Source organism: Miniopterus natalensis, chromosome 15, assembly GCF_054644295.1.
Source record: "Miniopterus natalensis isolate mMinNat1 chromosome 15, mMinNat1.hap1, whole genome shotgun sequence".
Lineage (NCBI taxonomy): Eukaryota > Metazoa > Chordata > Mammalia > Chiroptera > Miniopteridae > Miniopterus > Miniopterus natalensis.
In genome coordinates, this window is record NC_142095.1 from 14,158,023 (window position 1) to 14,170,175 (window position 12,153).

Genomic DNA, 12,153 nt, shown 5'->3' on the forward strand with positions numbered 1-12,153 from the left:
GCATATATTTTTAAGTCTTCTTAAAAATTGACTACTTAGCTCTTTCAAATCTGGCACCAAAGGTTTTGGCTCCTACTTTCTTCCTGTTACTACTTTGCTTATAGTCTCAGCTGTCGCCTGGAATGCTCTTAGGTCCCAAAAGATGTAGGCCTCCTCCCTTCCCCCTCACCCCAAACATGTACTGAGAGCTTGCTAGGGCCAAGCACTCCTCTAGGATTACTAGAAATATAATGGCAAACAAAATTTGCTGCTTGCATGGAGCTTCCATGAATGTGTATGTGTATGTGTGTGTGTGTATAATAAAGCATAAAATACATAGAATGTTACAAGTGGATAAATGCTATAAAGAAATATAAAGCAGCCTGGCCGGTGTGGCTCAGTGGTTGAGTGTGGACCCATGAACCAGGAGGTCAAGGTTGGATTCCAGGTCTGGGCACATGCCTGGGGTGCAGCTGGATCCCCAGTAGGGGGCGTGCAGGAGGCAGCCGATCCATGACTCTCTCTCATCACAGATGCTTCTCTCCCTCTCCCTTCCTCTCTCTGAAAACAATAGAATTGTATTTTAAATAAATAAATAAATAAATAAATAAATAAATAAAAAATGAAAAAGAAATACAAAGCAGAGAAACAGAATAGAGGGTGTTCTGTGTATACGAATTACAGTTTTATGGTAGGGGAGCTGCACTGTAAGAGACCTTGGCACAGGGGATTGGCACCTTAAGCACATTTAGGAGGCTTAACAAATTTTTTTCCCCCAGTTCCCCTCTTACTCTGTATTCTTTCCTTTTCACCCTTGTTTCATCTTTGTTCCCGTTTCTTTCCTGTGGTTGGACTCCCTTCCGCGCAGCGTTAGGATGGTGCCATCGGAGGGCAGGTCCGCTGGCTGGGACCTCGCGCCCGCCCCGGCCGCGGGCCTCGGCTTCCCCACCTGCGAAGTGGAGACGATAAAGCGCGGGGCGTGTTTCGCGGCGCTGCGAGGCTTGGAGATGAAGCACGTCTGCAAAGTGTCAGGGTCTCTGATCGGAGGCCTCTTGAAGCCGTAGAGATGATAGGAGAGCACATCTGCTCTAGTGTGCGCCAGCCTTGAAGCGACTCTTCGGGGACCTGAGAACTACGGGGGCCAGGGCTCACAGCAGGGGGGGCGCCCAGCATCCTCACCTATGCAGCCAAGCGCTTTACGAAGGCCCCGCTGCCGGTCAGCAAGACGAGCTCCCGGTCGGCGGCACAGCCCCCCGCGCCCGTCCCGCCCCTCGCCGCGGACCCTTTATCTTTTTAAACCGGCGAGAGAACTCTGCTGACAATAACGCTTCTCGCGGGCGCGATTTACGGGTCGAAACTCACTTGACTGATCGCTGACCCTGTGGCAGGTGCCGTCCCCCCGCGGGCGCCGGGTGCAGTCGAGGGGCGGGCGGTGCGAGCCGCCGCGGGGCCCAGCCACGGGGAGGTGGGGGTCACGTCCACTGAACTGGGGGGGGGGGGGAGGACTTGCTGGAGTCCTGAAGACCCGTTAGTTCCTTCGGGTCCCCGTGAGCGCCCTGGACCAGGGTGGCACCCTTCTGCCCTCCTGCCTTTGAAGAAGCTGGTTGGGAGCTAGGGGCGGTGGTGACCCCCCACCCCGCTTCCAAACTCCAGGGGAACCTCCGACCGGAAAAACGAGTTAGACATTTAGTTTCGGTCATTTAGAATTTTACAAAGAGGGGCGGGGCCTCCAGGGGAGGTGGCTGGGGATGCGTGTGTGGGGGGCGGGGGGACTCGTGCGCAACTCGCCAGCCGCCGATTGGCTGGGGCCAGTGCCCATCCCGCCTCCCCTCCGGCCCCACCTCCGGGTGGCCTCGCGGCCGGGCCCGCGGCGCGCGGAGGCTGGCGGTGCCAAACTGGCAGGGGGCGTGGCGCGGGGGGCGGGCGGGGCGGGGCGGGGCCCGGGCGCCGCGCGTCACGGGCCGGCCCCGCCCCGGGCCCTACGCGGCTCTCTCCTCCCCTTCGCCCCCTCCGCCTCCGCCGCCTCGTCCGGCCGCCCGCTCAGTTCTCACTCCAAGTTCCACGCCGCGGCCTCGCCGTCCTCCGAGAGGCAGCCCCGCGGCCCCGCGTGCACCCGCGCGCCTCGCCTCCCGCGCCCCTGGCTCCCCGGCGCGCGCGCGCCTCGCGCCCGGACACACGCTCGTTTCCCCTCGAGCCCTCGGGTCTCGGCGGCGGGCGGAGCGCGCGGGCAGCACCGTAGCGGCCGCCGCGGGCTGGCCGGCCAGCCATGGAGGCAGATGGGGCCGGCGAGCAGATGAGACCGCTACTCACCCGGGTAACGAGCAGGGTGAGGGCGCCGCGGGCGGCGGGGCTCCTCGGCGGTGGGGGGGGGCGCGCAGCGAGGAGACAAAGGCGGGGGCGCGGCGGCCGGCGCGGTCTGGCCACCTCGCCCGGGCCCGGCGCCCCTCGCCATCCCCTTTGTGTGGCCGCCCCGGGCGCGGGTGCGAGGGGGCGGCGGCGGCGAGCCGAGGGGGCCCGGGGGGGCGGCCGGCAGCGCGCCACGCGCATCCTCGCCGCCGGTGCCCTCGGCACAGCCGGGGCGAGACCCCGGCACCCCCGCGGGGCCCAGCTCCGTCCCGGGACCCCGGCCCTCTCTCCTTCCTCTCGGTAGCGCACGTCCCGCTTCCCGTGCGCTCTCCCGGGCCGGGGTCTCAGTTCCGGCCCCCCGGGCGCTGGAGTTCAGATCAGCCCCGCGAGAGCCCGCCCTTCGCCTCCGTCCGAGGAGGAGCTCGGCTCCACCTGTCTCCAGCCCGGGGCAGCGGTGAAGAGCGGGGGTGAATCTCCCCTTCCCCCCCGTCTCTCCGCCGGGTCCGCGCTGTGCTTTGTTCGCCGAGCTCTCCGGCCGCGTGGACGAGCCGCCCGCCTGCGCGCCGAGGCTCCCGGCGCTGCTGGCGGTGCCTGGCCCGCCGCCTCTTTTGGCGAAACCGGAGGACTGTCCTCCGGCCGCAGGCCAAGCGGGAAGAGGAAGGTGTCCGCGGCGCCCCGGCTGCGCCTCCCGCCCCCCGCCCCGCACGGCCGCCTTCACGGGGAGGCCGGCTCTGGGCTCAGGGTTGGAGTCCGAGGGGAGTGGGGCGGACTTTCGGGAGGCCGGTGCCCCGCTCGGGATGCTGGACCCGCGGGCCGGCCGCGGACTTCCTGCCCTCGGGGGGACACGTGTGCCCCCGCCGAGGGACTCTCCTTCCCCGGCGCGTTTCCCGGCGCGAGGCGCGTGGGGCTGTTGCCCATGTTCCGATTCCCGGGGCTGACTCTGAGCAGCGAGACGGAGGCTGCGGTGAGCATTTCCCAGCCGTTCACAGCTCGCTGGAAAATCGCTTTTCACGTGTTTGTATTAACGAGTTTTCCTTAACGCCCCCCACCCCCACCCCACCACCACCCAGTCTTTTTAAAGATAATTGTAAGGCCCTGGAGAGGAGTCATTCATTATTTCAGTGTGTTCATTTATAAATCCTCAAAACATGGAGAAACGCCGCGTCTCCAGACAGTGAAGTCATTTAGCGGCGGTTTTTGAGATCGTTCATAGGGACGGATGGTAATGGAATCTTCTGCAATCGTGCGCCCTTTGAATCAACTTTTGGACGTGTGCTCGAGCACCTTCTCTGATTGTGTGTATCCCATAGTGTTGTTCCCTCCTAAGTGTTTTATTTGCCAATTTCCAATTCAGAGGTGCAAAGAGCACCCGAGTTTTCATAAAGCTGGATAGAAACTGTGGTGTCTCCCGAACACTGCCTGCTTAGCCGGCAGAGCGCATGTAGTCCTGCCATTGCCTCCCAGGTCGTTCCTTCCTTCCTTCCTTCCTTCATGGCAGGGACACTCCGAGCCTGTCCTGCAGCATCCCTCAGACAGAGCCAGCTCTGTTCCAGCAGAACCTAGATTAACGAGGTGACAAGGGACACAGGAATGATTAAACGCGGTATGAACGGCGTGGCAGGGAAGCACTTTGGAAGGGGAATACCTTCCAAACCTTTGGGGAAATAAGACTTGGCTATCGTAAACACACAAGTCAGTAATAAAGATCAGATGCGAGAAGCTGTTACACAGTCAAAAGACAGGACAGGAAAGCTGTTGGTTTAAGTAGTAGAGAACACTGCAACTGGAAAACTGGGGAGAGAGGAACTATTGGCAAAGTTAAATCTTTCCTCACTGATTTTTCCCTCCCTGGTAAATGAAAGTCATAAGAAATGGAAGGTAATGATATTCATCAGTCATAACTTCTCCAAGCCAGCTGCTTAGCATAGCCAAAAAAAGTAGCATAAGATTCATAAAATGCTACCTCAGGTATGTAATTATGCAAAAGTTTTTGAATAAATTGGTGGCAGTTTGTATTCTGAAATTGGAACTTACCTGTTGAATAATTTAGGCTCAAAGATCCCCCCCCCCAGAAAAAAATTCTGTAATTTTCATTGATCATGGTTTTGGGATAGAAAGTCATTTATCTTATAAAAATGCAACTGTTGTTTGCTTTGTTACAAAATCTTATCATTGTAGGCCTCCCTTAGAATTGATTTTAACTGTCAGTCGTATTTTCTGGCGTAAATTAAACCCTGTTAGAACAGGTAGCATTGTTTAGAAGGTTCCCAAGTCTTAGCATAACTTCTTTCTTTTAAGCAGTGCATGATTTAACACAGTTCTGTTACCACTGAAATTTTGGGGCTGTTTCATGCCTCTTGTTGTAAGATATCATTCATTTTATGAGAATTTAAGTATCTACTCTGTGCCAGGCACTGGGGTTGCAGGCAAAACAAGCTAGACAGAGCCCTAACCTTACTGAATTTATTTTGGCTTGGTAGTGAAGACAGGGATAGCATTTGCATTCCTGCTAATTCCATTCGCAAGTACCAGTTAAAACATTTTCATGAGTCTGTTAGAAGTACTTCTCTAAAAAAGCAGTCGCTAGAATAAATGAAAGATATTAACCCAGTATGAGCTTAGTGGTGATTGGCAAGTAGAAGGTTTTTGGTAGGTCTGTAAGTATCTCCCTTGGGATCTGTGGCTAGCTATTGATAGTTTTAGAGATGATGTGTACCCCAGGCATAACATCAGGATTTTAGTTACTTTTTGCCTTATTGTTGATATCTCCGGGCCACAGTCCATGGAGTTGCAGTAAAGGGATAGAGACAGCAAGTCTGTTATCTGTGCAAATGGAACTGTAGAACAATTGAGTTGGATTGAAGAATTGTTTTGTGTGATAATGGAGGCTGGGGAGTACACAGGTCTTCTTCTAAGAGAGCTTAGGCTATGAAAATTAAGAGTGTTTTGTAACACTAGACTCCTGTTACTTGAGTAGGTTAAAATCGAAAGCCAAAGTAACCTAGTGTTGGAGGAACCTGGTGTATTATTTTAGTGGTATGTGGTGTGCTAACCAATACATTCTAAAGCCTTGGTAGTTAACACTTGTCAACATCCTGTAGCGGGTTGTTTTTCTTCCCCTTTTCTTCCCCTTCTGTCTTACTGTATTTTACCACAAATACGATCTTAGATAGGAACTGCAACTGACAAAATGGGCCATTTATATAAAAAACATAACAGGTGATTCACAGGGTTAATGTTCTAGATTAGTCAGTGTGGCTTTTGATTTACTATGTCATAGCTTCCTTTCATTGCTTATGGATTCTTCTATAGTTTTATCACTTTTTATACATACGGTATTTTCAATTTTGCAGTAAGAATGTATCAGTCATAAAGGTCTGCGTTTACATATAAAAGTGCAGTTAGTCTCCCCCCTTTCCTTCGCCCCGCTTTTGAATGAGAATTTTTGATTCCTGTGTAAAAAGCAGGCAGCTATTCCAACATTCTAGTTTACAGCGAAGTTTGCCTCTGCCTTTGTTTCGCAGACAGCTTTGTGTATTTTGTTGAGTGACACACATTAAACTTTACAAGTGGGGAAACTTAGGATTGTTTGAATGATAGTGACAATAAACCAGGAAGGGGTCTGTGGTGGGCATATTGTTTGGCTGTGTTGCGGTTAACAGATTCCTGAAGGCAGAGGGCCAGCAGGGCTCCTACAAGAGTGGCTCCTTGCTCCCATGGGCTGGACGTTTTTAAATGAATGCTAAGAGGTGAGCGGCCAACCGCTTTTCCCGGCGCTGCTTAAGAAGATAGTATGATTATGGCATAGATTTTTACATTTTTACCTGGAGTTAATATGCCAGTATAGAAAGGTTCTAGCATGGCTATTTTGAGAAGATTTTAAAATTTCCTTTTAAAAAGGATATTTTTAAATATTTTAATTTTCCTTAAGCTATAGCTTGGATTTGAGTACGTTCATCTAAGCAGTTTTTTGGGGGCAATATTTAAGTCAATGGTAAAGTGCAGTTCACATTTCATAATGAAATAGAAAAGATGTGTTACTATTTTATTTTTTTAAATTTTTAAATTTTTTTAAAAAAATACATCTTTATTGATTTCAGAGAGAGGAAAGGAGAGAGAGAGAAATAGAAACATCAATGATGAGAGAGTCATTGATCAAGCCCGCAACCTGGGCATGTGCCCTCACCGGGAATCGAACCCCGATCACCTAGATCCTAGGTTGACACTCAACCGCTGAGCCATGCCCGGCCGGGCTGTGTTACTATTTTAATCATGCTTTTCCTCTTGTAGAGAACGCGGTGTGGACTAGTGTCCCTGGTTCTCATTCCGCTCAGGTGTCAGGCAGCCGGGAATGGTCCTCTCTGGACTCCAGGACTGCATTGTGTCTCTGTTGTTGTTTTTTGTCAGAATGCCTGATTTGGAGAAGCTGTTGAGTTACAGGTCATCTCTGATTGGGAACTTGAGAGCGGATATACCTTTGAACGTGGACTCACACATGCAAGATGCTGTACCACGGAAAGGAATGTGGAATGATTTCTCAAAAGAGCACGAGGAGGGAAAAGACGATGCTTATAATCATTTTACCCATAATTTTCCGTAACTTACACAGTTGACCCTTGAACAATGCAGGTGTTAGGGGTGCCAGTTCCTGTGCAGCTGAAAACTTGTGCATAATATTTAAAAAAAATATTTTTATATTGATTTTTAGAGCGAGAGGAAGGGAGGTGGAGAGGGAGAGAGAGAAACATCAATGTGGGAGCGGAACATCGATCGGCTGCCTCCTGCGTGCCCCCACCTGGATCGAGTTCAAAATCTGGGCATGTGCCCTGCCTGGGAATCAAACTGGCAACCTTCCAGTGCACAGGACAGCAAGCAGCCAACTGAGCTGCACTGGCCAGGGCTGTGTCTAACTTTGACGCCCCCAAGACGAACTAATAGCCAACTGTTGACTGGGAAGTCTTATTGGTAAACAGTCAACAGTATATTTTGTGTGTTTTATGTGTTATATATACTGTATTCTTATGGTAAAGTAAGCTAGAGAAAACAAAAGTCTGCCAAGAATCATAAGGAAGGGAAAATACGTTTATAGTACTGTACATATTTTTTAAAAAATATCTACACGTAAGTGGACCTGCGTAAGTCGAACCATGTTGTTCAAGGTCACTTGGTGCTTTTGTGTGTTTTGCATGTTTTATATACAGACTGTTTTCAGCTTAATAACATTCTTTATTCTGGAAAAATACTGAAAATACTCAGAACTTCAGTTATCTTAGGAATTGAAGTATTCAACAAAAACAGGAATAAAGCGTATTCGTGTATAGTGGACTCTCTCCTCCCTTGGAGTCCTGTGTTGGAGAGGTGTTTCATTAAAAAAAAAAAAGTCCTCTTAAGAAATAAATTTTCGATAAGACTTTACAGTAGAAATTTCCATTTTGTTACATTTGGGCCGTTGTGATGTAATCTTGATCTAGAAAACATCTTTTTCAAAATTTTAGCACTTTCTCATACTTGCCATGGGTAGGAGAGCTTTTGGGGAGAGGAAGTGCTAGGAAGGGAGAGAAGTAGGATGTTGTAGGGCTGCGTTTGTCTGAATTACAGCAGACACCCCCCACCTTGGCAGATCTGACCTTGACCACAAGGTTTGATGAGAGGAGGCTGGGCTGGGCTGGGCTTCGGCCCCACTGCCCTCTCCTCTGAATGCCCTTCTTTAGGTAGAGCACCCCTCCCCCCAACAGATGTGGTAGCCCTGCGTGTATCACCTTTTAATTTAATACCGATTTTCTCCTATAATCATACCTGGGGATTCTTTGATCTACATTGAAAAGTCCCAGAATTTTTTTTCCCCTTCTCATGTGCATTCGCATTGTCGGAATTCAGATTTGCAGCAGAATTATATTTCTAGTAGGTACTGCTGTCTAATGTGAAATGTATTCTAAAAATCCTGGATATTAAGATTTTGTATTGTGTAAAGTGAGTAAGAGACCAACCTTCTTAATCCTGTAAGAATCTGATTTATTTAAAATGAGAGGTACCTGTGTAAAAGTCAGTACAGCCCCTTGAAACAGTTCCCACAGTTATGTAGTAGAATTTTCTTTGCTTGGTATCATTGTTAAACATGATCCCTGCGAATATGCTTTTCTTTGCTCTGCACCAAGTACACTTCATATTAAATTCTCTGCTGTTTTGTCATTGGCTTTGCATGAAAAGTGCTCTGGGTTTCCTCTTAGTATTTGGAGTATTAATAGTGCCATAGATAATATAGCACTGTCTATTTGAAATTGCTTTGAAAGTAGATGTGATCATGGTGACTATGGAGGGGTCTGAAGGGTCCATGAATCCCCAGAAACTGAAAAGTTTTATGCTTGTCTGCATTCCTTCCAGGAAGGGTCATATAACTTTACATTTAGATCTCAACGGGGTTTATAATTCAGAAAACAGCTAAGGAATGCCTACTCCAAAAATTAGCTCAGCTTGGTTTTGTGCCTTCCTGTAAAAAGTTCACACTCTTATATTTTGCTGAAATAGATAATAATTCATCCACCCCAGAATTTGCTAAAGTTTGTTTGGCAGAATACATCTGTAGAAGGTTTTGCCATAGACTCATTCTATAGCCAAAGAAATTTACAATGTATAACAGCATATAACAGTGTATAATGATATGTGAGAAATCCTATGATAAATACATTAAACTTTGATGGGGAGAGAATGCAGCCAGGTGAGTTGGGACTATCGGATGGGTCTTACTAAATATGAACAGGAGGTCGCTGAGATGTTGTATTATAAGTTTAAGAAAGCAAATCCTGTGATACTGATAACTCCCTGTTACAGTAACAGGAGAGATTTGGGAACTGTATCACTGAAGAAGAAGGTGCTTTGGAAGCAGCCCGATAGGGAACTAGTTGAATAAGTTATGGTTTACCCACACATTGGGATGCTAGAGGGATAAAAAAGGAAGGAGGTGAGGACCTGGCTGTGTGGATCAGTTGATTAGGTGTCGTCCTGTGAGCTGAGAGGTCGCCGGTTTGATTGCAGTCAGGGCACATGCCCAGGTCCTGGGCGGGATCCCCAGTATGGGGCGTGCAGGAGGCAGCCCATCGAGGTTTCTCTTCTCTTTCTCTCTCTCTCTCTCTCAAAAGAAAAAAATTAATAAAAACAAGAAAAAAAAAAAAAAGACTGAGTATGATCTCTCTGTACTGAAGTAGAGAGAGCTCGAGGATAAATTGATTAAAGAAGGCAAGGTGGGCAGGGGATACTGTGTAGTGCTTTTTCCTAAAGGGAATAAGGAAGTATATTTGTATTTACTAGTATTTGTATAAATGTACTGGAAAGATAAACAAAGAACTAATAAAAATGGTTGCCCTAGAGGGCGTGAGGGAACCGGAATTGGAATAGGAGCGGCGATAAAGCTCCAGTGTATACCTTTATACAGTTTCAGTTCTTGAGCCATGCAAACATCTGTCCAGTGAGACAGGATGACTTGTGGCATTGCCTCATGTCACAGGTTAGCATATCCAGCTGTTTCAAGAGAGAGATGTATGACTGTCCTCTAGCCCAGTGTACCACGAACTACTTAATTTTTCCTGTTATGAAGGTACCACGTAAGCATTTAAGTTGTGGATACATGTCTGTCAGCCGAATCACATACCGCATGCCTGACGATGCTACTGAATGCACAGGCCCTTTGGAAATTTTGAGTTTGCCTGGTGCTGGCGTCCTGATCGTCCCCTCGCCCTCGGCTCCTGGCCTGGGCTTCAGACCCCTGAGGAGTAACGAGCTGGCAGGACGCGGGAGAGCGGAGGCTGCCGTTATAAACGAAGCGCCCTAGGCATAAGGAAATAGCGGCTGGGTTACGTGTGTGATTTTAAACTTAGGATTTTACTTTGTGATTTTTATACTTACCGTTGATTGAGGGTGATGTGTATTTTTAAAATGATCCAGATTAATTAGAATGGATTGCGGAGATTGCAGTGGCCCAGCTGTAGAGGCGCTCAGTGTTCACAGTGTTTCTCTGTTTTTGCTCCAGGAGGCTCCCTTTACCCTGAGTACAGTGTAACTGGTTACTCCTTGAGTTGTGCAACATGGTTACTACCAAGTACTGTGGGAAGACATCACTGTGGCCATAGATTCCATGTGAAATGTCTGTCCCTACATTTTAAAAAGTTAGTTAAGAAAAAGACTAAAGAAATTATTTTCAGTCTTTGTAAGCCAATATTTGGAAAATGTAGATAACCATTTTTCCCTCTCTTGAAAGTGTTTCTGTATTTTCATTTGGGTGTAAATCGAAGTGATGTTCCGAGACTTCTCTGGGTGGGAGGAGGCGCATCATGTTTCCCACGTAGATGCGAATCACTAATCTAGGATTTATCGCGTTGTCCCTTTGCTGTAGGGCAAGTTCGTGAACAACAGGTAACTGGCTTTTTTAGAGAAAGCCCTGCTGTGAGCCATTCATTTCATTAGGCATCTGTGAATCACTTCTCCCTGTTACTGATGTGAACTCATGGGCAGAGAGGTTTTCTAGAATGTCTCAGGCCATACAGTTACAGGCTAAGCTGAGATTTGAACCCATGGTGGTCCCTCATCCTTAGGCTGGAGTAACCAGCCAAAGGTCCCTACTTGTCATTACCATTTAGCATTGAGCATATCAGATAATTTTACTTGTATGATACGTGAAAGCTTGGTTTGTCTCAGATAACTGAGTTAACTGTATGTAGTTTACTTCTCTAAGAGCTTTTATTACTATAACTTTGGTTGCTAATATTATAGCAATGAAATATTTCAGTGAAATTTGCCTCTAGATTCCATGAGGGCTGGCATAGAATTTTTCTGGATTGTTGCTAAATCCTCAATTAGGTCTGTTCTAGGGTTTAACACATAGAAAGTATTCAATGAATATTTTTTCAGTGAATGAATGCTAGCATAATATCATGAATTCATAAGATTGAAGTTGAATATGCTTCTAGTTAATTGTTGAATCATAATAAATTATATAGCATATTTGTGGTTACCGTTAAGACTCCTACTTTGCTTAAAATAACTGCCAGTAGAAGAGAATGTTTCGGGTCTTGGTTCTGCTGAGGAAGGATATGGGATTGATTTTGAAGTAAGAGTACTTAACATTTATTTTTTAGCCTGATACGGAATTTTAGGCCACGTGAATAATAAGTGCATTAAAATGAAAATTTTATGACTCTTAAGATATTTTCACAAGTTATAAATTCATTTAAATTGATTGTTGGAAAGCAGTGGGTATTTTACTTATATATTAATACTTGTGTAATATTTACTTTAAGAAAATCCATGGCTTTTAATGTATATGACTATAAAGGACCAGTGGCAAGAAAAGGAATTTCAAATGCTGGATACTGTGCCAGCTGCTATGTGTATTGGTTTGAAATTGTGCTGTTTTGTTAATTCTTTAGAATTGTTGCATAGCAGAATTTTTTATTTTCCCTGCCTTTTAATTTCATGTTTTTGAGGTTTGTGGCCTCGCTTCCTCTCCGGTCTCTGCATCCCTCACTTCCTAGTCCCCGCACCAGTGTTTGTGCTGGTGATGTAACCAACCGGTGCACTGACTCAGTAGTGTCCTTTCAGTGATTCTCTGTATTTATTTTTGTTTTGCTTATAATTGTTCCCAAATGACCTCCTAACATGTCCAGAAAGAACATCCTCCTGCCTTTTTGCACATGCCATTAGCAGCAGCAGCAGGGTAATGTTCTGTTACGAGCGTGTTTATATCTGGGCAAGTTGGTCTCCTCTTTGCTGTGAGTAAGGGACTCATTCAGACTAAAATTGGCCTCCATTTGGTCTCTTGTTTTGTTGTACTGGACT

General features: G+C 47.4%; 1 protein-coding gene across 1 annotated transcript in view; it reads left to right on the top strand.

Annotated features, from left to right (window-relative positions):
* Nucleotides 1–2,186: 2,186 nt before the first annotated feature.
* The window catches only part of SLC4A7 (solute carrier family 4 member 7), an 80,922-nt gene continuing 70,955 nt past the window's right edge, over nucleotides 2,187–12,153 (top strand). The window contains exon 1 of the mRNA XM_087824910.1: nucleotides 2,187–2,293. Within this exon, the coding sequence (XP_087681036.1) occupies nucleotides 2,246–2,293 (48 nt within the window). The 5' untranslated portion in view covers nucleotides 2,187–2,245. The remainder of the gene's footprint in view (nucleotides 2,294–12,153) is intronic.